General features: G+C 39.0%; 1 protein-coding gene across 3 annotated transcripts; it reads left to right on the forward strand.

Annotated features, from left to right (window-relative positions):
• The first annotated feature begins 2,154 nt into the window (after positions 1-2,154).
• On the forward strand, positions 2,155-24,269 carry LOC102237766 (poly [ADP-ribose] polymerase 14-like). 3 transcript variants are annotated; one of them, XM_023336247.1, is made up of 19 exons: positions 2,522-2,606; positions 3,209-3,240; positions 5,030-5,114; positions 5,190-5,290; positions 6,734-6,764; positions 8,114-8,392; positions 8,468-8,692; positions 9,348-11,587; positions 12,097-12,327; positions 12,417-12,638; positions 13,064-13,154; positions 13,246-13,392; positions 15,984-16,046; positions 16,141-16,308; positions 16,663-16,881; positions 16,967-17,581; positions 19,189-19,325; positions 23,060-23,234; positions 23,577-24,269. In XM_023336247.1, exons 2-19 carry the CDS (start codon positions 3,223-3,225, stop codon positions 23,858-23,860), a joined length of 5,331 nt encoding a protein of 1,776 aa, XP_023192015.1. In that variant the 5' UTR covers positions 2,522-2,606; positions 3,209-3,222; the 3' UTR covers positions 23,861-24,269. The 3 variants fall into 3 exon arrangements, with proteins under 3 accessions (XP_023192014.1, XP_023192015.1, XP_023192012.1); XM_023336246.1 differs by lacking the exons at positions 3,209-3,240; positions 5,030-5,114; positions 5,190-5,290 and adding an exon at positions 2,155-2,430 and having other exon boundaries at positions 2,506-2,606; XM_023336244.1 differs by lacking the exons at positions 2,522-2,606; positions 3,209-3,240 and having other exon boundaries at positions 4,684-5,114.
• Positions 24,270-27,504: the final 3,235 nt, after the last annotated feature.

Consider the following 27,504-nt stretch of genomic DNA (forward strand, 5'->3'; position numbering starts at 1 on the left):
GTCACAACAGGCCTCCACTGGCAGCTTACCATAATTTTCCAGAGACTCATCCTGATGCAACACATCAAGGCTCTAGGTCACTGGTGTTTGAAATATCGAAAGTAGAAAGAGTAAGAGTGGAGTGTAGAAAGAAAGTAGGAAAGTTATGGAAACGGACGCAGCTAAAAATGTAAAAATTGGCAACTTTTTCACAAAAACAAACTTTCGGTTGGTAACTTCAACTGAGGATGATGAAACGGGTAAGGCAAACCGCTGTTCGATAAAGTTAATGAATTGTGTGGCATATAACATAACGAGTAATTTAAATAATTTTATGACGCCATGATCCATTACTGTCTTATTGTCAGAGGAAAGATACAGTACCAAGGAGGTAGGATTAATGGTTAAGTGAACATTATTAGAAGTAATTTAACAAGTTTGTTGTAGATCAAAGGACTCTGTAGAAACGTCAGATTTTTGCTGAGAATTATGACCATTTGTAAAATGTGATTTAGTGTCAGAAGCAGAACTACGAGCCGAGAAAGACATTCTCATGTCCTTATTCAATGATCCTGTCCAGTTATACAGTAGAGACCACTGCTCCAGGCATATATTAATGTTTTAGAGTTGTTTCTTTGAAATCACTCTTCTGAAGTGGAAAAAAGTTAATAGGATCATTAGAAAGTTGTCATTCTGTCAATAACAAACTTGTAGAGAATAGTGCAATATTTTTTTATTTTTGAATCATAAGGGTCAGATATCTGTGAACACTAATTTGCTTGATATTTGATATTGCACAAAAGGAAATTCTGATGTGAAGAACAGAGGAGATAACTTATAATCATGGTGAGAGAGTCTAGAACATGTATTTGAGGTTATTTATGGGTTGGGGAATGACTGTCAATGTTGTTTGTAATCAAAAGTTTTTGTTTTTTACATCCTAACAGACAACAGTATAATATTTGCATTACTCTGTGTTGTGAAAATTTTATTTATTCCTTTTGGAAGATGTTTTAGTCAGAAGAGTTTCAAAGACAGTTTGTTCTGTTCACTTGGCTTTAGTTGGACCTGGTCTGTGATCAGCCTGGTATTCTGTATAATATGTTGACATGTTTTAAAATCTTGCTCTATGTCCCACTTTTTAACTTTATGCCTCCACAGAAGTCCAAATGTCTCTGCACAGCCCTGCCTACTGCTAATCTATAAGACAGAGGAAACATTGAATTTCCTGGTTACAGTCATAGATGTGTAACCGGTGTATACTATTAGTGTTCTTTACTGATAACCTAGTCATATACAGTCTGTTAATCTTGATGTGTTCAGTTGTAGAAGGGAGTCAGACCACAGGAGTTGCTGGTTGATCTTTAATGCAGGTTGCTGGCAGAGTCCTGCACACATAAAAATAAAAATGCATTTAACATGCAGCTCTTCCATTCACAGGAGTCAGAATTCCCCTAGCAGACAAGCACATGGAGAAACCCTGTGACTAATAACAATATCTGCTCTAACATTTAAGAAAAATGTTTTTAACTTGTCAAAAAGAATACTCCTCTATATGTATTAAAACAAATAAACATTCATAGCTGCATGTACTTACAATTATTTTATATATTTCATAAAACGCAAGCTTACGCAAAAGCAAAGAAAATTTCGCACCTCTTCTCAGGCAGCCTAGCGCCAACTGAAGGTAGTACAGTGCTGATGTCATAAGACGCTCTCTTAAAGTGACAGTACAGGTACTAGTGCTTATCAAAATAAGTAAAATAAAATTCTTAAAATATAACAAAAAAAATAGGATTCTTCAGTGTTAATCAGGATTTAGTAAAATTTCAAACATTATAATAATAAAAAATAAAGGCATATTTTCTGAAGTCGTTACAGATGCATTTGTAAGAAGTCTGACCAGACAGAGGGAGGCCAGCGCACATGGCGGAGGAATACGCCTTCCCTGTTCTGGTGGAGTTGGAAGAAAGCAACACACCAAGGCTGAAAAATAAATTATAAATGAGTTACCTTTCCGGGCATGGAAAGTCCCGTGAAAAATACTGATTACCAATTAGAACTGGACCAGTTCTAACTGGTTGAACTGCTCGTTCAAATTAAGTCTCCAAAATAAATTAAGAAAACATGTCGCTCTTAATGTTTTGACTCCTTCTGCGCCAATGCCGCAAAAGCTCCGCAGCTGCGTCAGTAAGAGCGCCTCCCGCCTCCCGTAGTTTCACCAGAAACAAAACCGAAAGAGTTCAGTCAGATCAGAAAGGAGAGAGGCCAGCACCATGGCGGAGGAATACACCTTCCCTGTTCTGGTGGAGTTGGAAGAAAGTAAAACACCGAGACTGAAAAATAAGTTGGTGAAATATTTTCAGAGTAAAAAGTCCAACGGAGGAGACTGCGAGGTGGACTATGAGTCCGGGAGCTCAACTGCGCTGCTGCGCTTCCTCAGAGAGGAGGGTGAGTCCCAGACTGTCAGATTTCTGATCAGTCCTGAGTAAAAACCTGCTGGATTTACCCCGTTTTCTCCCTCAGACCAGAAAAATGTCCTGGGCAAAGAGTCGCACCAGATCAGTTTGGATGAAGGAGTGTTAAAGATGGCAGTCCGCCTTCCTTCAGACGGAAAACAGAAGCAGGTGAGAGCTAAAAAGTGGAAGTTAATCTTCCCTCTGATACTTATTTGCATGCTACTGGAGGAATATCGCTTTGCTTATGATTATTGAAATAATTGTTGGCAAGTTTATCTAACCTGAATTTCGCATAAAAGACCTGGCAGCGTCAGAGAACAAACTCATTGTTTCTGGAAACATGTTTGTGACATATTTCTCTTTGTGGTTATGATTTATTTTATGTTTATTAATCAGTAAGCTCATTTTATATTTACTTTTATGACTTTGATTATCTGATCCATTCATGTATAATGACGCTGACCTGATTTGCCCCTGACCTTTGAACTCTTTCTTTGCTTTCTGTTTAAACTCCAAGCTCCTAATAAAGAAGATCTGGCCCTGCAGGGTTTTTATTGTTAACTGGAAACCATGAAAATGATCAGAATCCAAGAAGGTTCTGCCTGATTTCATTCATGCTGCTGTTCTTTCATTTTGTGTGTAAACGGATAAACTTCTCTTTTTATGACCTCGCTAAAGTTTAACCCACTGACATTTCAGTCCCTAAATGTAAAATTCATCACTGTCCACAACAAAAATGTCTGAAATATTTGTAAAATTTGTTTTAAAAGGGAGGAATCATCTGATGAAGGCAACAAAAAATGTAAGTATCCGTGGAGGAAATATCTGTTCTTTGATGTGAAATTAATGTACTACAAATAATGATGGAATTAAGTTTATAATTTTAATATCTTCTGTACACTGAAAATGTTTCTTGGGATCTAATAAAAAGTCTACAAGCAAATAATAATACATAGAACTGTCTTTATTACTAATTATTCTTTTTTAATAATGTAAAAGCTGTTTCACCTGCCCTTCCCTCCATGAACTAGCCAGGTTGAATATCCTCACAATCAAGTTTCACGGATCATTAAACAGCCACGTTTCCGACCCAGATATATTTTAATGACTTGCATGGAGTCCCAGGGTTGTTGTGTAAATAACTTTGTGCTAAAGCAACCTGTTAATACATCCCATAAGTTTGCAAACCATGCACTAAGATTATGCTGCTACTATTGAAGAACTTGAGACTAGAGTGGCACAATAATTGAATGTTTATACTTCTTTACGATTTTATAAGCTTCTTCACTCAGTAGGGGTCAGTACAGCTTACTTTTTGACTTTGGGTTTTGTATTATTCAGTTGTGCAGTGAGCCAATGCTTTTATGCTTCAGCGAAGGCAGAAAATGAGTGCAACAGCTTGAGAAGAAAACTGTGTGTAAAACAGGAAACGTCATGTCACCAGACTGGCAATATTTCAGATACCTAAAACAAAAAACAATCAATAATTATCTATATAAACTGATATGAAACGCTTATATTATGTTAAATTTTTCAACCATATCATCCAGCCCAATTAAAACCTCAGCACACGTCATTGACTTGATGAACTAACTGCGCCTAGAAGCTGCAACACCTAAAATATGTTTTCTTTTGGCTGAAAGATAACATTGTCTAACTCATGGGTGGGCAATCCCAGTCCTTGAGGGCCGGTGTCCTGCAACTCTTATATGTCTCCCTGGTCCAACACACTTGAATCCAACAGCTGAATCACCTCCTAAGTGCAGCCAAGTTCTCCAGAGTCCTGCTAACGACCTCATTATTTGACTCAGGTGTGTTGAAGTAGAGATACATCTAAAAGTTGCAGGAGACCGGCCCTCGAGGCCTGGAGTTGCCCACCCCTGCTCTAATCTCTCGTATATTGATGAGAAATATGACCAAAGAGGAAACTTTTAAAGATACTCCTAACATTATCACGTTTCTCAGCCATGTAAGCCCTAAAACGATGGGTTTTATTTCCCAGATTAATTGAAATAAATACAGTTTTTACACCTTTATTGAGACATACGAGTCGAACGTTTTTCAGTGTCTGTTGAAAATGTGGTCAGATGGTTTGAAATTCCCCGATTTTTCTTTTAACACCATAATAGCTTAAAGCATTACAAAACAGAATCCCATTATGTAGAACATTTTATATCATCCTTAACCGTCATTAGAGCGATGCGCGCTGCCACGACAGGGCATGCGTTTCTCGGCATAACACCCCAATAAGTTACCTTTCCTGGCGTGGAAAGTCCCCAGTGAAAAACTGAAAGTAAACTGGGACTGGGTGTGGACCAGTTCTAACTGCCTGAACTGCTAGTTCGATTTAAAATAAACGAAGAAAACGTGTGGCTCTTCCTGTTGCGACTCCTTCTGCGCCAATCCCGTAAAGCTATGCAGCTGCATCTGGACCCCCGTGGTTTCTAAAGAAACAAAACCGAAAGTGTTCAGTCAGATCAGAAAGGAGAGAGGCCAGCACCATGGCGGAGGAATACGCCTTCCCTGTTCTGGTGGAGTTGGAAGAAAGCAACACACCGAGACTGAAAAATAAGTTGGTGAAATATTTTCAGAGTAAAAAGTCCAACGGAGGAGACTGCGAGGTGGACTATGAGTCCGGGAGCTCAACTGCGCTGCTGCGCTTCCTCAGAGAGGAGGGTGAGTCCCAGACTGTCAGATTTCTGATCAGTCCTGAGTAAAAACCTGCTGGATTTACCCCGTTTTCTCTCTCAGACCAGAAAAATGTCCTGGGCAAAGAGAAGCACCAGATCAGTTTGGATGAAGGAGTGTTAAAGATGGCAGTCCGCCTTCCTTCAGACGGAAAACAGAAACAGGTGAGAGCTAAGAAGTGTAAATTAGTTAATAATCTGACTCCTAGACAAGTTTCTGTGCTATCATAGGGGTGTTGTGTTGGAAAAATTATCTAAGTTCATTTACGTATGAGTTTATTTGAAAGGTTATGTTTTCATATTGTAACGATTCTCTGTTTTAGTTCTGCTGGGGTTCATATGGTTATTTGTATTTGTTATAAGTTGCAATGTGATCCTTTTTGTTATAAGTACTGTAATGGGCTTCCTGTCTGACTCTGCTGGCTCCCGCTCACATGTGATAGGTCTGTCATGTGGGTGGGGGATCGGTGGAGCGGCAGTACCAGGACCGGAAGTGGGGGAGGGTTCAGAGGGGAGTTAGCAGTGAAGCTATCAGTTGAGTGTGCTAGTTTGTTAGAGGTGTGATCTGCAGCCTCAGAAATAGCAGCTTGTACTTATTCTAATAAACCTGTTGGCGGGACAACATCTGTGGTGTTGGCGTCATTAAAATATTATTATTCTGTGTGTTGTTTACTTGGCTCCTTTCTTTTGTGGTAAATGTTTTTTGGACGTTTGCTTCGGGGTTAGACACGTTTACACATGTTTGTGTCATTAGCTGCCTGTGAAGCTGATTTATAAGAGCCTTGTGCCCTTGTAAGGGCATGCCCACAGAAGGTTCCAGAACATCCTGTGGTTAAGGTCTTTGAACAATTGTTTGTGTGACTGTGTGAAAAAGCCCAACCTCTTTCCTTGTAATCAAAATAAAAGGCAGTTTAAGACTGAGAGCCGGGCGGAGTTGACCCCAGACAGTGTTTGACGGCGGTTCTCTGCGTCTTGCTCTGCTCCACCTTCTGCAGAAAAGCAATTTATGTCTCTGCTTGATTCCATGCAGGTTGAGAGCTAAAATAGACCCAACATATTGCTTTACTAATTATTATTGAAATAATTGTTAGCAAGTTTATCTAACCTGAATTTCGTATGAAAGACCTGGCAGCGTCAGAGAACAAACTCATAGCTTCTGTAAACATGTTGTGACATATTTCTCTTTGTGGTTATGATTTATTTATTTATTTATTTTTTGTCTGTCAGTCGGTAAGCTCATTTTATGTTTACTTTTATGACTTTGATTATCTGATCCATTCATGTATAATGACGCTGACCTGATTTGCCCCTGACCTTTGAACTCTTTCTTTGCTTTCTGTTTAAACTCCAAGCTCCTAATAAAGAAGATCTGGCCCTGCAGGGTTTTTATTGTTAACTGGAAACCATGAAAATGATCAGAATCCAAGAAGGTTCTGCCTGATTTCATTCATGCTGCTGTTCTTTCATTTTGTGTGTAAACGGATAAACTTCTCTTTTTTGACCTCGCTAAAGTTTAACCCACTGACATTTCAGACCCTAAATGTAAAATTCATCATTATTGTCCAGCACATAAAAGTCTGAAATATTTGTAATATTTATTTTAAACAGGGGGAATCATCTGATGAAGGCAACAAAAAGTGTAAGTATCCGTGGAGGAAATATCTGTTCTTTGATGTGAAATTAATTAACAATAAATAATGATGGAATTAACTTTATAATTTAGACATTTTCTGCATCTGTTCTTGAGATATAATTAAAAGTCTACAAACAAATAATACATAGAACTGTCTATTAATTATTATACTTTAATTAAAATGCAAACAAACCTTTTTTATAAGTGTACCTGCATGCAAGTACATGAAGCACGATGTACCGTAACTAAATCTAAATGAGCGTGAAGCTGGATAAACATGTAACAGAGTAAACGTGTATTATTTATTAACATGAAACCTACTTTCTGGATGGACAGGAAATATTCACTGGTGATTTAAAGTACTTGCAGCTGTTCATACTGGGTGTTATTTTCGGTTTGCCAGAAAGAGGCCTTTTGGTTTTTGATATTAAGGTTTGGAGGTGTAATTATGTTTTACTCCAAACATTTTCCAGCTTGATCTTAAAACAGGACTCTCCACCCCACAAGTACTGAGATACTTAACCCTACTGGGTATTACCCAGTTTAATAGATTCATATTGAATCTATTAAACTGGTTATTTGGGGGAAACTCTGTGACATTCTAACAACAAACCAGAGTGTTTCTTTCCTCTCCCTTCCATGAATTAGACGGACTGAATAGCCTCACAATCAACTCAGTTCCACAGATCAGTCTACAGCCACTTTTCCTCCATTACAACTGGTTCTAGTTTCTGATCCATGTATGTTTTAGTGACTCATATGGAGTCCCATGGATGTTGTGCAAATAATCTAACACTTCCCATAAATTTGCAAACCAGGCACTAAGATTATTATACGACTATTTAAGAAGATTTAAACCACAATAACACAATACTTGAATGTCCGTCATTCTCTAAGAATGTATATGCTTCTTTAAATCAGTAAGGTTTTGCAAGGGTCAGTACAGCTTAATTCAGAAATGAGAAAAGCAAACGATATTAATGCGTGTCCTTTGACTTTGGGCTTTACATTATTGTTATGCAGAGAGACAGCAGTGTTGAGCTTTAATTAGAAATTTTTCAAAAATCCAATATATAGAAAAATGAAATGATCTCACCTAATTTTCATTAAATGAAATGATCTCATAACGCTCTCTGATTGCTGAGAAAATTATACCCGGGCTTTAAATGGCCTATAAATAAACATTTGTATTTTGTGATTCCATGAACCCATATGTCTTGTCTTCATGCTAAATTGATGTGTGTGAATCACAAAAAACAATTACCAAGAGTCATTACAATACCAAAATAATAATACAAAAATACTTTTCATTGTAGCAGATTTTTACTATATCATCTTTTATATTTCAATGACAGCGGATCATGCAGGGATTGACAAACGGTCAACAATTCAAGAACCTGTGGATGGTGGTGAGACAGGCCCAAAAGGCAAAGATGGTGATTCAGATGATGAGGAGCAGTGCTCCAAATCGGCTGTTTTAGGAAATATTCCAGATTCTGTAAACTCAGAATTCCTGGAAATGCTGGTGGAGTCCATTTTGAGAGACATAAGCTCTCCGACTGCCTCCCAGGACTACAACCTGGAACTGATCCCTGACATCTCATCTGCTGTTGTCACTTTCCAGAGTGGAAAAGGTACCAACTTAGTTTATGAATGTAAAATGAACAACTTGGAACTTTTGCTTATTTTAGCTTGGAACTGTTTCACAGATACCACTGACTTCATAGAAAGATGTCCGCAAATCCGGATGTTTACAAAGAAGGGGTTATCAGTCCGACCCCTTGAGACCACAAAGAAGATTGTGGTTGACGGAGTTGCGGACTGCAGCGAAGACATCCTCTGCCTCTACTTTGAAGATCAAGGTGGAGAGGTGGAAGATGTTCAGCTGAATGAAGCTGAACAGTCTGCTGTTGTCACGTTTAAAAAGCACCAAGGTAGTTCACCTGCCCCACATGGCTACATTCACACTGCAGGCCTTGATGTTCAATTCCAACTTTTTGTGAAATCTGATTTTCTTCTTTGCGTTAGGTCACATTTCCAGATGTATGCGACTTGTATGTGATTATCTGTGTGAGCTGCAAACAAACTAAAAGTGTCCCACATGCACTCTAGAGGGCGCAATAACGTCACACACAGTGAGCATGCTCAATGTTAGCGAAAGTAAACATGGATGGCCAGCACATTAACAACTTAATCCACATGAGCATGCACCACAGTTGTTGTTTTTCTTCAGCCTTCCTCGTTTGAGGATGCAGAATGTTGATGTTTATCAAGTATCAATGAAGGAAGAATGCTACCTGGCTGTACAGACTCAGATCACATTTCAAAATATCACCTACGTATCAGATTTAGGACCATATATCCAAGTGTCTTGGGTCATTTGTAAAAATCAGATCTGTGTTGTTCAGACAATCATGAAAAGATCAGAAACAGGTCACATAAGAGCAAAAATTTTTAATTTCGGTCACTTCAGGCTGCAGTGTGAACATTGCCTATTACAGTTTATCCTAACTACATGCTCTATGATTCACAAAATCGGCTGATACCAATAGTGAGTCAAGGAGTGTAACTTTATGTTTTAATCCACAGATTTTAAGAAAGTCTTGGGTAAGAAGCATGAGATAAAAAAGGAAGAAGTCAAAGTCTATCCGTTCTACAAATCGTTGGGAGTAGCACTTTATGGGAAAGATAAGCCGTCACCAAAGCTTCCTGCTGCCATCTCGGAGCCCATTGACAACGCTGTCCTCAGATACCTAGCTAACCACAAAGCGGCTCTGGAGACCGTTGGCTGTGACTTGGAAAAACATTTCTGCAACATAACCCTGGAGCAGTCTGCCGTCCGCCTCAGTGCCTCGCCCTCATTACTGAAGCAAAAAGATGCCAAAGTCATCATCAAAGAGTGGGCAAACACTGTGAAAGCAGCCTTTTCTCAGGCTGTGTCAAAATTCAAAACGCTAAAGTTCTCCCTGGAGTCAGATTTGTGGGAGGAATCTGAGCAGAAGATTAAAGAGAAACTGCAGAAGGAAGATGTTGTTGTAGTTTCTGATAAAACCAGTGGTGTCCTTTCAGTGGCCGGCCTTGAGAATGATGTCAACACACTCAAGAAACCTATTTCAGACGTTCTTGACAGGATCAAGGAAAGTGTCCGAAGGGAGAAATTAAGTAAAACCCAAGAGATCAATGTGTCACCATCAATGTTCCACATCCTTTCTCAAGATGGTCTTCAGGATAAACTCCTGCAAGTGTACCCAGAACTCAAAATGTCATACGACCAAAACAAGCAAGCTCTGAAAGTAACTGGCTTTGTGGACGAGATTATTAATGCAACCCAGGTGATAAGCAACGCAACATTAGGATTAAAGCGACAGAATTTAGAAGTAGATGAGTTTTTGCTTGACATGCTGAAGGACGAACAACAAGAGGAGGCCACCGATATACTTCTAACAGCCTATGGCATAAAAGCAGCCTTGGAGATCAGTCCACAGAGGGTGCAGCTTGTTGCTGTTTCTGACAAGGATCTAATGAATGCTCAAGACCATCTAAGCCAAATTCTGAAATCTGAATCCATCAAAGTTGAAGACTTTGAATTCCTGAAGAAGCCGGAGTGGCAGCAGCTGGTCCATCAGCAGGAAAACGCAAACAGTGGGTCAGGAATGAGAGTTCAGATCATAACTCATCAACAGCAAGTGGTGGTGTCTGGTCACAAGGACAGTGTGGACAAAGTTAGCAGTGAACTAGAAGACTTTATAACAGAAAATGCTCATGTTGAAGAATTTGTTGCTGTTGATGCAAATGTCATTATTGAGTACCTGAAAGGTCAGACAACCTTGTTGAAGCAACTAGAAGGGGTGGAAGTGTCCTTTGGAAATGAGGAAATCATCCTAAGTGGCTGTAGATCTGCTGTGAAAGATTGCAAGACCATAGTCAAAGATTTACTAGCTTCTGTGTGGTTTGATAGTTTTAAAGTCATAAAACCCGGAGTCAAGAAGTTCTTTAAGGAGAAAGAACAACTTTATACTTCCTTGATTAAGAGTGACACTGACTGCCTGGTTCAGCTGGCTGATAAATCAAATGAAGAAGACGACCTTGCCTTAGTACAGGTACAACAACCCATTTACAAAGTCCAGACAAGTGATGGAGTGGAAATAGTGGTCTCCAAGGCAGACATGTGCAGTTACTCTGTGGATGCTGTCGTCAATCCTTCTACTGAGGACTTGAAACATACCTCAGGTCTTGCTTTGGCACTTTCTAAAGCTGCAGGTCCTCAGTTGCAGACTGAATGTGACCAAATAATTTCTGTAAAAGGAAAACTCCGACCTGGAGATTGTGTCGTAACAGATGCTGGAGGAATGCTTCGTTGCAAAAATGTGATCCATGCCGTAGGACCCTATTTTGATCAAGCAAAGCCACAGAGGGCTGAGGGCCAGTTGAAAAAAATTGTTAAAGAAAGCTTAGAACAAGCTGAAAAGTGTGGCTGTGTGTCTGTGGCCCTTCCTGCCATCAGCAGAAATCGTGGCTTCCCACTCAATCTGTGCCTAGCTACCATTGCTAGAGCAGTGAAGGAATACTGTGATGAGAAGTACGATGACACCTTGAAGATGATTCATCTGGTGGACCAAGAGGACAGTGTTGCTCTTGCCATGGAGAATGCTGTAAAGCAGGAGTTTGGAAATCATGGAGTTAGTGTTTCGTCTCAAAATGCTATCCCTAAAGTTAGTCAGAAATCTTCATTGCTCAAGCTAGTTCCACCTGACCCAAGCTTGTGCCGAGGGCAGACCAAAGAGGGCTTGAACATTGTTCTTAAAAAGGGAAACATTGAGGCTGCCAAGGTAAATATACATGGTTTTCAGTGTTTAATTTAGAGATGAAGGGTTAAAATTGAGTGTGTCCTCCTTATGTCTGTCATTTGTCTAAAGAGGAAGATATTCTGAAAGCAGAAAGAGGCTTCTCTAGTCTTGATGGTGGCACCTAATAACGCTAATTTCATTACTCTGTGTGATTCAGTGCTCTTTTAGCAGATGGTCTTTATTCTTTTATGAAAGACCACTATTTAGCTTTTTTAAGTTTTTTAATTAGGCTTAGGATCCTGTCAGAATTTCTTCTTCTTTGTCTAAACTCACTGTTCTGTACTTTACGCTGTTAGTAAAGTATGAGATCCTCACAGCCTCACTACTCAGTCTACCTCTCTAGTTTTACAAAATGCAGACCTAAAGAAGTAGATAATATGTGAGGACAGAAATATTATCTTGACCAATACCATTACTATTTATTGTTTTTTTCTTTTCATACAAGATAAAATGAAATTGCACATCTTAATTAAGTTGTGCCATATTTTCAGACAGAGGTAATTGTCAACACTGTGTCAGAAGATCTTTTATTGCACAAAGGGGCGATTTCAAACGCCATCTTCAGTGCGGCTGGACCCAAACTTCAACAGCTGGTACACAGCCAGAAAACCAGTGGATCACCAGGCAAGATTGTTGTTACAGACGGCTGCAAGCTGAAGAGCAAACAAGTTTTCCATGTAATTGCTTCAAACTGGGACAAAGGCCAAGGCACAGCTGAAAAGGTACATCATATTCATAGTGTAAAACATTTTAAATTTATTTTTGAATCAATGAAACTACCAGGTAATCTGGTTTACAAAATGTCTTTCAGACTCTAGCTGGGATCTTTCAAGATTGCTTGGATTTGGCGGAGAAAACTCGTTTGTCGTCTATATCTTTCCCAGCTGTTGGTACCGGAAACCTGGGTTTTCCAAAAAATCTTGTTGCCACTTTGATGCTGGATAAATTCTTGGAGTTCAGCAGCCAGAGACAATCCAAGAACCTTAAGAAGATTGCAGTTGTTCTTTATCCTGGAGATGCAGAGACTATTCAGGTAAGCAAACAATAACAATCAATGTCATATTAACTTGCCAAGCAGCAGTTTAGAATATACTGAACAGCAAGATCAAATGCAGAAATGATCAAGAGGAATGTTACAATATCCTAGTACTATAGCTATAGTATTTCTTCAGAGTTACAACATTTTTTTGCTTCGGGATCTAGTAAATTGAACTTACATGTGTTAATTTGAGTTAATCATGTACTGTACGTTCTCATGGATACTTGGGAATTTATGAAGAATACTGTAGCATTTCTCTGAAGTATCATCTGTAGGTGCTTCTTTCTACTATACTGTCCTCTCTGAAGTTAATCAGTGGATTAATAGCAGAACTTAAAGATTTGTTCTATCTATTGTAATTCATTTGTAACTCACATGAGAAATGACTATTATAATAAAGTATCAAACAAATTTTGCAGATATTTACAGATGAATTTAAGAAGAGGTTTCCCAGTGCCCCGGGTCTTTCAACAACAGTTCCTGCACCTGCAGACTCTTCACAAAGTACAAGTAGGCAGTTTAATGTAGTTTAACTTCCACAAGTCTTGAGTAGTTGCCTAATTTCAAGGTTAATTTGTTATTCTGTCTGGTTTACTGGCAGGCAAATTTTCTAAAGTTGTCTCCAGTTCAGGAAAGCACGAGACTAAACTGGGAAATGTGACGATTCAGGTAGAAACTGGAGACATAACAAAGGAGACGACTGATGTCATTGTTAACTCTTCAGATAACAGCTTCACTCTCACCTCAGGTAAATCAGTTTATATGTGATTTTATCTGTCATACAAAATATGAATAGCCAGAATGCATGAAACATATACTGTACACTTCCATAATAATATTAATTAATTGTCAGATATATAGTGAAACCCTGGTATGCAGCCGCCAACAAATAGCTCAATTCCATGAATACTATAGGTTCCTTCTAAAAAATGATCAAAATCTCCTTACACTGGGTTGGGCAATCCTGATCCTCGAGGGCCGGTGTCCGGTAACTCTTAGATGTCTCCCTGATCAAACACTTGAATCCAATAGCTGAATTACCTCCTAAGTGCAGTCAAGTTCTCCAGAGTCCTGCAGGTATGTTGAAGTAGAGATACATCTAAAAGTATCTCTCGAGGCCTGGAGTTGCCCACCCCTGTCCTTACAGTTCAAACATGATGTGCAAATTCATCCACTGATGCTACTGAACACATCATCAGTGATGTTCCTGGAATCACTGGGTGTTTCAGCTCTTTCAACATCGTACACAATATTCCAGGTGACCCACCCAGGACTGCTCAGTCCACATTTTGTCATGATGGCTAACTGGCTACATTGACACCATGGTTGTCCTCTCTTAAGCCACCACACTTCAGATGTTGCTAAGTATGACTCTCCTCCTGGATTCTCCCTTGATGCCAAGGCTACTCATGGCTTTGGCCAAAGAGCGAGCCACAAAACCTCTGCAATCAACCTCAGCTGGGAAGCACCTCGCTCTCTGACCTGCCTGCTTACAGCCACTGACCAACCCTGCATACTTGGAGAGCTTTTTCTCAAAAGCTTCTTCCAAGTGATCTTCCTACAGGACTCTCAGCTCCAGCAGAGTACAGTGGAAACCGTCTTGGCACGACCACAGAAGCTAACTTTCACGATCTTCCTTTTTACTGCTCTTTAGTGTACAACCAATCAGCACTAGGAATGCGTAATACTTGTAAAAGTGCACAGCGCAACCCTGAACTCATAGAGAGAAAAACTCATTGGGTTTAAATGACACAGTTTAAGTTAAGAACGCAGGAGGGTTAAACAATCATACCAGGAGCAGAAAAATGTAATCTGCAGGGTATGTGGATGAGAAGATATACAAGTTATTTGTTTTACCAACATAAAATGCAATGCAGCTGACTACAAGAACACTGGGGACAAAAAATAGGATTTGGCACAGACATCCATGACATTAAAGTTATTGTGTTTCTATCTAGAGATATATTTTCATTTATTTATTTAACTTTGATTCAACCAGGTAGCCACCATTGAGATTGTGCTGATGCCCATCATTGCCAGGCTTCCCTTAAAAGGTATCATTTTAAGGGAAACCTGGCAATGAAAGTCAGCATCATAAAACAAAACAGTTACAAACATTACATACAAGTAACATTCACAAAAACAAATGTTAAACACCTACAAATATTCATATTCCACTCAATTAGTGTATGATTTTTTTGTTTCTATTGAAAGATTTAAACAAATAATATTGTGATATATGTCGTTACCACCACACCCAATGTACATTGTGATACATTATATCACAATATATATTGTGATATAAATTTTATGCCATATCGTACATCCCTAATCAGCACCAAGGAAAATAAATGGCTTTCCTGGATTGGCTGCTTTGCAAATACCAGCAGTAGCATCGTGCCTTGCTATTTCAGCTTCCCAAGCCGCATTTTCTTTCACATACTTGAGAAACACTCCTGAAAAAAATACACAAAGATGCAATTTTTCTCCAAATAATTGAATTATCCATCCATCTTCTAACACCCTTGTCCCTAGTGAGGTCAGGAGGGGTGCTGGTGCCTCTCCAGTTAATGTTCCGGGCGAGAGGCGGGGTCACCCTGGACAGGTCGCCAGTCCATCGCAGGGCAACACAGAGACATACAGGACACACAACCATACACACGCCCTCACACCTAGGGAGAATTTAGAGAAACCAATTAACCTGACAGTCATGTTTTTGGACTGTGGGAGGAAGCCGGAGAACCCGGAGAGAACCCACCATGCACAGGTAGAACATGCAAAGACCCCAGGCCGGGAATCGAACCCAGGACCTTCTTGCTGCAATGCAACAGCTCTACCAACTGCGCCACTGTGCAGCCCATTAATTGAATTATGTTCCACAAAAAATTTGCATTTACTAAACCACAAATAGGTGGTACTGTACATATTTTGTAAAATAAAGCAAGTAAATATCAGTATTCAGTCAAATCTAGTTACACCAGAGGTCTCCAACCCAATTCTTCCTCAGGCTTTAGGAGGAGGAATATCAATATTCTCCTAAAACCTGGTAGACTGATGGTATATCAATATAACATTAAGTCTAGTTACAGGTTTAGAACTAATGTCCGGACCACCATATCGGATGTTAGGTATGTAGATTGGAGTTGGTGAGGATGAGGTATAATCTGCTGTTTTAGTACTCAATAGAGATGTACGGTACCTAGCTTGATGTTTTGATTAATTTTTTCAGTGGAGTTCAGATACAGCAGTATAGGAGACATAGTTTTGGATTAACTATATTATGAAGATAAACATTGGTTGTCAAAACCTTCAAACCTTTCACTTCCTCTACCTTCCCAGGAGTATCCAAGGCTATTCTGGATGCAGCTGGTGTAGCTGTTTTAGAAGAATGCCAATATCTTGGTAAGAACATTAACACTTGCCTGTTTATAGCATGCATGCTTAGTTTATAGTTAATTTAGTTCTGTAACTAGATTGTGATTGTGAACCCCACCAGGTTCCCAGCCCAATCCAGGCATTATAATGACTGTACCAGGAAACCTAAAGTGCAAAAAGATTCTCCACCTGGTCGTTCAGCCAGACATCCACAGTTCTGTAAAGGAAGCACTCCAAATGTGTGTGAAGAAATCCTACACTTCTATTTCATTTCCTGCCCTGGGCACAGGTAAGACTTACTAAGAGATTCAAGAATTTGTTAATACAAAGAGTTTGTTGCATACACCAAAATGAGCTCATCTCGTTTTGATGACATATGGAGATCTGGCTTATTGTAGATTTAGTGCTTAGATACCAGATAACCCTGGTTTTAAGGGACCAACAGAGAGACTTCTCATTGCATTTCATCATTTGTATTTGTTTGGATCAAAAGTATTTGACTGTATAGATTGGATTGGATTAACATGTTAAACTTTTTCTAATGCACTCAAGGATGAGTCTTAAATTAGCCCTTTATAGGTGGGACGGAACATTTTGAATTTGCAGATTTGAGCCATCAACCACTTGTGTTGCCTGTTTCCAGATCAAGGCGGTGTGCAGGCTAAACAGGTGGCAGACTCCATGTTGGATGCTGTGATTGATGTTTTCAGCCAAAACACCTCCAGCTCCCTGACTTTGATCAGGATAGTCATCTTCCAGCAACAGACGCTGAAAGATTTCCACAGCAGCATGCAAGAAAGAGAAGCCACTGATCCAAAGGAGAAAGGAGGATTCTGGTCCAATGTTGGCCACAGGTTAAAATGTAAGCATAGAGAGAAAAATAGTTTTGCCTTTATAATGAATGTTCTTATCTGAAGTTCTATTTCAAAATATTCTTATTCTTACAGCTATGTTTGTATCAGAAAGTGCTGACAACAAACAGGAAAACGAGGTGTATGATATCAAGACTGTCAAAGTGGAGCCTGCCGAGTTCCATATCTGTGGTTCCTCACAGGCCAAAGTAGATGCAGCCAAGAAGAAGATAAATGACCTGATGTCTAATGAACAATGCCGCGAAGAGATTATAGACAACGACATCTTGAACTTATCTTCTGCAGACTGTCAGCGCATTGTTGACATCCAGATGAAGATGAGTGTGAGCATCAAAAAACAAAGCACTAATGGCCAAACCTCTTTCATCATTGAGGGTCTCAGTAAAGACGTGCTCCGAGCCAGTCGGGAGATAGATAATATGCTGAAGAAAGTGAGACGAGAGCAGGAGCTGAAAAAGAAATTGGAGCTGGTAGCCACTGTGGCAGAGTGGCAGTATCAGCAACATGGGCTTTCATATCAGAGTTTTGATCAGATGACCAACTATGAGCTTGAACATGCGTTGGAGAGAGCAACACCCACTCTAAAAGTTACCATCCATGGGTCAGACTATACAGTCCAGATGCCTGAAGGACCAGCCACTGACAGCAAGGGAACCATCCTGCAGATAAGACGAATTGACAAACTACAAGGTATTTGAGCCATAAATAGGATGTTGTTTACATTCTGCCCCCAAAGTATGTAAAAAGGCGTTTTGCACTGGAGGGCTGGGCTGGGTTCGGTGATTTTGCACTAACACTTAGAGCCTCTTCCCACCCCACTCTTTGGAACCCAGAGAGAGTGGTTCTATTTGGTCCGGCCAAACAGGAATAGTTCGAAGTCAGCCATTCATTGGTTCATTTGCTGTTGTGGTGGCCTATTTTTTCAGATTCGTTGCAAAACTTGTCAATGTCTGTCATTTTGACTTGGGGCATCAAAGAAATCCCCATCATAATTTATTTTGATCCATCAGTTTTATAATGATGATGATGACAAACACCACTTCAGCCAAAGTTTTCAAATCAGCAAACATTTCTCTAATGGAAGTGATTAAAAGTCGACAAAACTCAAAAACAAGGGGCAGTAGGAAAACATCCTGCAGCAGCGGTTCAGCTGCATCAGGCGCACTAAAACGCCTCCATAATTCCTCAACGCACTGTGAGCTCCCAGATTCAAGAGGCATTTTGTTCAGAGTCCAGGTCAGAGATGGTACTTTTACTGATTGATTTAGCTCTTTCTGCCCTATGTACTCTATGCATAAAGTTGAAAATGTTGGTGCTTCTGCCACAAGGTGGTCATGTGTGAATTGTAATCTGTCAAAATGATGCCTGACTTACAGGTTTTCCTGTCACTGTTTTTAAAAAATTGGTCAAAGTCAGAAAATATCCCGTTAACACAACCCCTGTTCAGATGAGATTTTATTATTGACTGAGGTCAAAGGTGAAGCTGAGGAAATTCTTCTCAGGACTCTGGGAGAACCTCTGCAGCTTCTGCAGGAATTTGCTTGATATGACGATTCCCACTTACTTTCTATGTGGCTCTCTGCTCAATGCAAATAAAACCAGGGACAACAGGGCTGGGGCTACCGTGGTCAGACTGGTCCAGCCTAGTCATTCCAGTGCAAAAAAGCTTTAGAAGTCAAAGATTCAGGTGTTTTCTGATACACTAAACATGTCTTGTATTAACTTGTGCTGTGTATTTCTTAGTGATGTTATAACTGTTTCTATTATATGCTGTTGTTGCTGTGGTTTCTAGGTTTTATTTTTTTCTTTCTGCAGCTGTAGCAGCAGACTTCTAGGGTGTTGAGTTTTCTCCAGGCTTCTTTTTATCCTCTCCTTTTATTTAGTTTAAATATTTTCCCCACCTTTCTCCCTTTCTTCTCTGTTTCTGTCTATTGCATTTGAAATAAACCCAATGCAATTTCTAGTAAGAATTCACATATACATATACCTGATCTTACTGGTGTTTAATTTGTGTGCTACAAATTACAACATTTTTCCGTTTCCAAAAGTATTTGAAGAAATGACAATAATATGTTTTTATTTACTTTTTCTCCCCTCCAGGGGGTCTTTCGTGGGCTCTAGTGTCCCCTATATTATAGTAGGCTGACAGGGAAGGGGGAAGTAGAGGGGGGAAGACACGCGGCAAATATCACCGGGTCGGGAACCTGCGACGAGGACCCAAGGCCTCCAAACGTGGGCCGCGCTAACCCCTACGCCACCACAGCACGCCCACAATAATATGTTTTTATTTTTTGTAGGTGACGATGTTCCTGAGTTTTGGGATGCCATGCCGGCTGGAAAAACATGTCATGCCGTCCCCATCCTTGCTACTTCTTCAGAGTACGCAGAAGTCGTCAATCTCTTCAAAGCCACATGTAATCAAACCGTCACCAAGGTAACATAATTTGTAGTGTTCTTTTTTTATTGTGATTTTTTGTAAATGATTTTGTCTTTTATCCTTGATGCCCCTAATGCCCATTTTGAGTTGTTGTTTTTTTTTTTCAAAAGATTTGTCTCTCAATTTTTTATTTTTTTAAATCTGTATGTCAGAAGGCCTGCTTATGCCCCTAAGCAATAATGTTTAGCTAAATATAATAATTTAACTAAATATTAGTTAATATTTAGTTATTAACTAACTAAACATTAGTTAGGCAGCATTATTAGACAGCTGCCCTCCGTCTAATAATGACTCAGTTCCTCTGCCGCCATTTTGTTCAGACACTGGGTCCATGGTGAGGAGGAGGGGGCTGTATCTGTGCCCTCTAACTATCAAATTATGGGCAATAATATTTTTTTCATACACTGGTTTGTGAATAAAAACGTAGGTCTGATATTGACGTTAGAAAAACTGCTTCTATTTATATTTTCATAACTGTCTTCGCAATAGCTGGAAAAAACCCGCCTCACCCCTAAACACAGAAATGCTTCGGCTGCAGAGAAAACTTCTGACTCAATGCACAGCTTCAGTTATTACAACTGAAAACCAGCGATCAGCCCGAAACCTGGGAGTAGTGATGGACTCTGACCTGAACCTCCAGAGCCACATAAAGACAGTTACAAAGTCGGCCTTCTATCACCTGAAGAACATTTCCAGGATTAAAGGACTAATGTCTCAGCCAGACCTAGAGAAACTCATCCATGCGTTCATCTTCAGTCGTATTGATTATTGCAACAGCGTCTTCACAGGTCTGTCCAACAAATCAATCAAACAGCTGCAGCTGATCCAGAATGCTGCTGCTCGCGTTCTCACTAAAACCAGGAAGATAGAGCACATAACACCAGTTTTAAAGTCCCTCCACTGGCTCCCTGTAGCTCAAAGAATAGACTTTAAAATACTGTTAGTTTATAAATCACTGAACGGCTTAGCACCACAATACATTAAAGATCTGCTGTTGTTGTATCAACCTTCCAGACCTCTCAGGTCTTCCGGTTCTGGTTCTGTTCTGCATCCCCAGAACCAGAACCAAACAAGGAGACGCAGCTTTCAGCGTCTATGCACCACAAATCTGGAACAAACTTCCAGAAAACTGTAAAACAGCTGAAACACTGACTTCCTTTAAATCTTGACTCTTCTAAACGTACCTGTTTAGAACTGTATTTGAAATGCAATCAATTACACATTTAATGATGGAACTTGACTTAATGTCGTGTTTTGATTGTTGATTCTATGTTGCAATTGCACAAAAATCCGTGAAGGACGACGGAGTCCCAGAGCGAAATTCCATGAGAGGTGTACGGAGCCTAGTGCCGGGAAAAAAAACGGCGAGTGACTGAAGGTCACTGCGCGTAACACAAAACCTGTAAATTCTAGACACTAACAGGTACCATAGAATTGCACAAAAATCCATGAGGGACGGCGGCGTCTCTGCTCGAAATTCCGAAAGAGGTGTACAGAGCCCCGTGCCGGACCCCCGTTGAAAGGCTGTTTACATCGTTTTAAACTGTGTGATTGTGAGCGTGAGTGGGAATAATAATAGCAACAGGTATTTTGTTCCATATAACACAGTAGGAGTGTAACAGGTAAACCTTTATGGATGCAAAAGCAAGAACCTCCCACTTGATGACTTTGTGTTTCTGTGTTTGATATGATGTAAAGCACTTTGAAATGCCTTGCTGCTGAAATGTGCTATACAAATAAAATTTGATTTGATTTGACTTTAACTTAATCAGGCTGCTAAATGCCCAGTTCGCTACAGGCAGTCTGAGCCAACAGATATAAAGAATGTCTGTCTTTATATCTGAAGTCCTGATATAAGACATGGTACTGCAACTGTCACCGCGAGTCGCGACGCACCTCAAAGCCCCGGTACCACCTGGTACCACCTGCTGACTGTTCGCTTTGCTTCTCCTTAATGTCACTACCAGGCAGGTTAAAGCCCCTGCTGACGGGATCTGGGCTGGAGGTTCGCGGCTGTAAATTGAAGTTATTGCAGAACCTCAAGTGTTAAAGGAAGATTCAACCCAATTAAAGTCACAAAATAAACATCAGAGAAAATATTGTAGCAATAATTAGAACTGCAGCAAAAAGCCAAACATGCCACAAGTAAATGAATCAAAATGTCCCCAAAGCATCGGGGGACTGATAGGGGTCACTGGGGGATTCCAGGTAGATTCCAGGTAGATTCCAGGTAGATTCCAGAGTGGCGCATCTAGCGGCTGTTCATGCAGGGCCGGCCCAAGGTAATATGGGGCCTTAGACAGTAGGAAGGGTTTCAGGGGGGCGGGGGGTTCTAAGAACCTCAGCATTACTATCAGTGTTTAAATATAGATCAGGTGAATCTGTGAGAAGGAGACCAGGTTTATTGGCCAAGTTTAAAATCAATCACTGATTATTTGTTATTTGCTGTGATGTATTTGTGAACAAACCCAACTCAAACACACACATTACACTATATTGTAGCCATGGTAACACAACAATCAAACTATCAAGATGATTCTTTACACCAGTGGTGTGGTGAGGGCTCAGTGCCATTGCAGGGGGGATGGAGGTGTGTGGGGCGGCGCGGCAAACGGTATAAATGAAAAAAAAAAACAGTTACACAAAAGTGTTTCCCTGTAAAGATGGTTTGTAGTTTGTTTTGTTGCAACCTGAAGTGTGAAATAAATTTCAGTGGAGTTTGAAAACAAAATATGTGTTTAGGTTTATGTCTGGTTGAACGATGTGTGTGCCCAGTTGATTCTTTTTTCTTATGGGGGGGGTTAATTGTAATATATAGGGGGGCCCAGAAGAAAATCTTTGGGAACCACTGCTTTAAAGTTTTACAAAGTAAACTTCCTAATTAAATCCTAAATGCACTTTTTTTTCTCAGCATAATGCATTAAATAAAATGTCATAACATTGTCAATGTTAATGTTATTAAATTAACATGCAATTGTCAATGTTATTTATTGTCATTTATAGAGAATGACAATTCTCTATAATTGTTATTATAGAGAATTGCATGTAACGTGGTCTGTGTTACAATTAAACCATTTCTAGGGCCTCTGAATGTCTGGAGGCCCCTAAATGTCTGAATGGCCCCTACCAACAGCTACTGAATTTTCTTTGCCTTGATATCCCAGTCTTATAATTCTAGATCTCAGAAGTGCTTACATCAAAAATTATATAGAGTTAACCCCTTTGAGCTTTTTTGATCTATAAATCAGTCTGCAGCCAAGTTGTTCTAGAGGTTAAATAGATATTATTAGGGCTTAATTAGTAAAATGGCAGCAAATTTGCTTATTTCATAACTTTATAACCAGAGACCTTCTCTCCTCTGATCTGTTTAACAGCTACAGTTTCAGATCAGATCAGCCCCCCACGACTGTCAGCAGCAGAAACAGCAACTTTATACCTGTTGGAGAAAATATAGACTAGATTTGCTTTGCATTGTCCCCACATGATGGCAATGACATAGTAGGATCCAATTAGATTCTTGATTAATATGGGTTGTTGCTATGTTGTTGCACAGAGTTTTAAGATCCTGTTCAATGTGCCCTTTTTTAACTTTGAGCCTCTGCCCCTTCAAAGGTCTCTGCACAGCCCTACTCTGCCTTACATGGAGAAACATGTTCAGCACAAACACGAGGAAAGATCTGATAACAAAGAAGTTGGATAAAGCACTAAAATAATGCACTCTCTGCTCTTAGATTGAAAGGATCCAGAACCCTGGACTGTGGAAAAGTCTTCAGATCAAAAAACAGGAAATGGAGCTGAGAAATAATCATCAGAACAATGACAAACGTCTCTTCCACGGCACCACTGAAGACACTGTCCCCATCATCAATGAATCTGGCTTCAACAGAAGCTATGCAGGAAAAAATGGTGAGACTTTCAGAGATTTTTTTGTCTTTAAGAGATCTGTCTGCTGAATCAGTAACTTTTAACCAAACATTTCTCTGTAGTTTTATCCTAGTTTTTGAAATCTGATCTAGTTTTAAATGATATATTGTAGTGCTATTACCTAAAGGTGTAAATTAGTCTGTAAATTGTCCTTTAAGGCAAAACTTAAGAAAATGGAGACTGACTCAAGACCTGTAAGCAGCACTGTATTATGTATTTGCAGCATAATTAATTACTGTGTTAGCTTTTGACATGTTGTTTATCTAAAATGGAGAACTTCTGTAACTATGTCACATATTTACACACTGACTGATCTATTTTCAGCTGCTTGTTATGGAAACGGTTCCTACTTCGCAGTTAAAGCTGATTATTCTGCACAAGACATGTACTCTAGGCCCAATGCGAATGGAGAAAAGTTTATGTACGTCTGCAGAGTGCTGACAGGAGACTACACCAAGGGAAAACCAGAAATGGTCGCTCCACCAACCAAAGGAGGCTCCGGTGTCCACATGTATGACAGTGTGGTGGACGATATGGCCACCCCCAGCATGTTTGTAGTGTTTCATGACACCCAGGCCTATCCTGAGTATCTGATCAACTTCAAGTAGCAACCAGAAAATGTTAAATACAAATGCAACACCTAATAACCAAGGAAAATCTAATTTTCTTCCTGAAATACTTATTTTAACTTGTCTTAAGTTAATTTAATTAGTACTTTGAGTGTTCTGGCCCATTTAGTGCCTGAAAGTGATGCCTTAATGTCTCATAAATATTTTAAAATCGGTTCCTTAAAATTAAGAGCTTCCAAAACATGTTGTTGCCTATGAACTATTTACACTATCTCACTCCTGTTCTATAAACCATGCAATTGTAGAAGTTTAAGACTAACAATAATTTCTACATTTAAAAATGAAACAAACCTTAATGAAAACTCAAGAATGAGTTATGAACAAGCACAGGTGATTTCACTGTTCACTTTTCTTCTATACTTGAAGTAATAAAACATTCTTGAACAAGTTCTCTCTCATTGTTCTGCTGTTTTGTAGACAGAAATGATTTAGTTAATTCTTGTTGACATAAAGCAGAGAGTCTGATTTACTGTCAGAAAGTGAAAGAAATGGGCTCTTTGCATGTACGACTTTGACGTCACATCTGCATGAGCAAATGCGGCTTTGTTTCCGCTTTGAGTTACCATGACAGCTAGAAAAGACAAAGTCGTATTTCAGATGCAAATAAAGCATGAACATTATTGTCTTCCTAATATAATGGGCTTTTAAGTTTTTATGGATTTCCAAGTGATCCTGAATTAAGAAGACAGTGGCTTGTAAATATTTGTCGCTACCAGTTAAAGCTAACGCTGCACAGCAAAGTTTGCAGCCGTCACTTCACTCCGGATCAACTTCTTCAGCCTAAAGAAGAAAGTAAATAAAGGAGCTGTCCTGTTATTTCCATGGAATCACTTTCTCTATTCAGCCTGAAAGAGTTTATGGGAACCAGAGAGCAGACCAGAGCCAGACAGCCGAGCTACTGATCCGCCTTTACACACTGCTGTAAACACCGTCTTATTTGAGCACCTCACAACAAGCATGCAAAACTAATAAAGCGAAATAACACAGAGACCTTAAGGAACACGGCCATATTTTTCTAAAAGCAACAACTTTGTATCTGAACAGACAGCTGAACTCAAACTCTTGATATCAATGCTGCCCTACTTTTAAGCTATGGGGTTGTCAGGCTTCCTCAGGCTTCAGAAGCAAAAAGCCCAAACCGTAAAATCCCCGTTACTTGGTCTCTGTTTGACACATATAATATACTTGACAATAAGTACAAAATAGGGTAAAAACATTGTCCGTTAGAATGGATTAAAATGTTTAGATACTTCAATAGCACATTTTTATAAGAAAAATGTCCGAGAATATTGCCTACTAGCATAAGCTAGAGTAAATGTTAGCCACAAAGTTTAAAGAAAGTTTAACTCACCTTTGTATCTGTGAATGTATAATGAGACGAACATCTTAAAACCTTTCTTCAGCTTACTTTTAGAGCTTCGGATGGATGTACATCATTAATTGTTACCTTGGGCAAGTTCTGCAAGCACCTAGTATAAAATGCCATTTTCAATAGTCTGAGCCGCTTTTCCCCAAACGCAGAAGCTGACGTGCAAAGAACCCATTGCCATGAAAATACAACATATCAACATGGCAACAAACTACACTTGACTTGACACTCCTACAGCTGAATAAAACAAACTGGTTAAAAATAAACAACTATAACAGGTGTTCTATGCCATGGCCCCACTAACAGCAGTAGCTTCTGGCCAAAGATCACCAATGCTACAAAATATGTGAAGAAATATAGACTTTTCTCACTTTTATTCACTATTAACTAATTAGTCTTAGCATAAGTGCCGCCTCCTGCGTTCTGATTTTAATTGATCATGATGAAAATTTTATTATCAGGTATTTCATTATGACTTTATTTGATGTCGATGTCATAATATTGTCTTAATATTTAAAATGTGGTCTTCTAACAGAGCATGAAGAGTCAAACTACTGTAATAATTTAATCCTTGTGGCTACATTTTTTATTTGCAACTTTAAAAATCACCCCAATTTTCAACATTTTATATGGCTAATTTTATTTGAGGAAATGCTTAAATATTACAATAACACACAAAAAAACAATCTGTATACCAATATGTGAGTAGTTGAAGATTTGATTTCTCTTGGGTTTGTAATATTTTCCACTTTATTTTCCTCACACAGTGTTGTTATTTTGTGTATTATTTTTATAGACTATTCTTTTTATGTATTCCTTTTCTCCTTTTCTTTATCATGTCAAAATGGTTTTTTTAATCTGATGTAGACTGTTTATTCTTCAACCTTCAATAAAGATTTACAACAACAAAAAAAAAGGTTGTGTAGAGCAAAACTCTGTAAATGGTGACAGTTTGTAAGGACAAACAAACCAGTAGGTGGCGATAATAAGGCATATTCTCAGTATTGGGGAGGTTACATTTTCTTGTTTCTCCCCAATACCATGAATGAGATGCAATTTAAAATGCTTAGTATCCATTTTTATAACTCACGATGAGAATTTGGAACATTTATTTGCGATCTTTTTATGGATTCTGGATGGACTGTAATTGAAAGTCTTTATTATTTACATCTTAACAGACAATACAATGTTTGTGTTGTGAAAAATAAATGTATTCTATTTGGAAATATTTTATTCAGAAGATAATTTCCACAAGAGTTTGTTTGTGATGCTTCAGTTGGTTTTAAGGTCTGTGATTCAGCATCAGGGGATGCTGAAAATAAACGCTTCTAAACTTTAGTTTAGAAGCGCTAAAGTGAATCTGATGCAGTGACGCTGATATTTACTCAAAGCAGCCACTCCTAGCTATGTTTGATGCAAAAGTTATTTCTGTAGAGTGGAATGTGTATGAACAGCAGCATTTTGTTTGTGAAAAAGCATCAAACTTCAAAAATACTCAGTTACTAAACTAACAGGTACCATAGAATTGCACAAAATCCGTGAAGGACGGCGGAGTCCCAGAGCGAAATTCCATGAAAGACGTGTACGGAGCCTGATGCTGGAAGCCCATTAAAATGCCTCTACATGGTTTTAAACTGTGTGATTGTGAGCGTGAGTGGGAATAAAAATAGCAACAGGTATTTTGTTCCATATAACACAGTAGGAGTGTAACAGGTAAACCTTCTATGGATGCAAACTCAACTAAAATCCCACCTGTGCATATAGCTCCCATATTTATATTTATACACAATATCTAGATCTCTTGCTAAAACCCCTTATAGTCCATACATACATAGTCTTGTACATCTGTAAATAAATATTTATATATCGTAGAGCACTTCTGCATAGATGCAATCTACATCTCGTTGCTTGTACTTGTGACAGTGCAATGACAATAAAGTTGAATTCTATTCTATTCTACCTGTTTAGGATTGTATTTGAAACTTAATCAATTACAAATTTATTGATGGAACTTGACTTAATGTGTTTTGATTGTTGATTCTATGTTGCATTGTGTTTCTGTGTTTGATATGATGTAAAGCACTTTGAAATGCCTTGCTGCTGAAATGTGCTATACAAATAAAATGTGATAGATTGATTTATTGAAGCAATGTAATTGGATTACATTGTAAAATTGAAAACGTGAAAAATTTTGAATAAAACTTAAATTGCAATTTTAGAAAAACTGTAGCAGACAGGAAAAAGATTAATAATT

Source organism: Xiphophorus maculatus, chromosome 7 (assembly GCF_002775205.1).
Source record: "Xiphophorus maculatus strain JP 163 A chromosome 7, X_maculatus-5.0-male, whole genome shotgun sequence".
In the NCBI taxonomy this organism is placed as follows: domain Eukaryota; kingdom Metazoa; phylum Chordata; class Actinopteri; order Cyprinodontiformes; family Poeciliidae; genus Xiphophorus; species Xiphophorus maculatus.

Excerpts from the sequence above, each read along its gene's own strand:
- LOC102237766 (XM_023336246.1), top strand. The coding sequence starts at position 2,256 with ATGGCGGAGGAATACACCTTCCCTGTTCTGGTGGAGTTGGAAGAAAGT. Across the intron at positions 11,588-12,096 it reads GAAACATTGAGGCTGCCAAG|ACAGAGGTAATTGTCAACAC; the intron begins GTAAATATACAT and ends CCATATTTTCAG. Across the intron at positions 12,639-13,063 it reads GAGATGCAGAGACTATTCAG|ATATTTACAGATGAATTTAA; the intron begins GTAAGCAAACAA and ends CAAATTTTGCAG.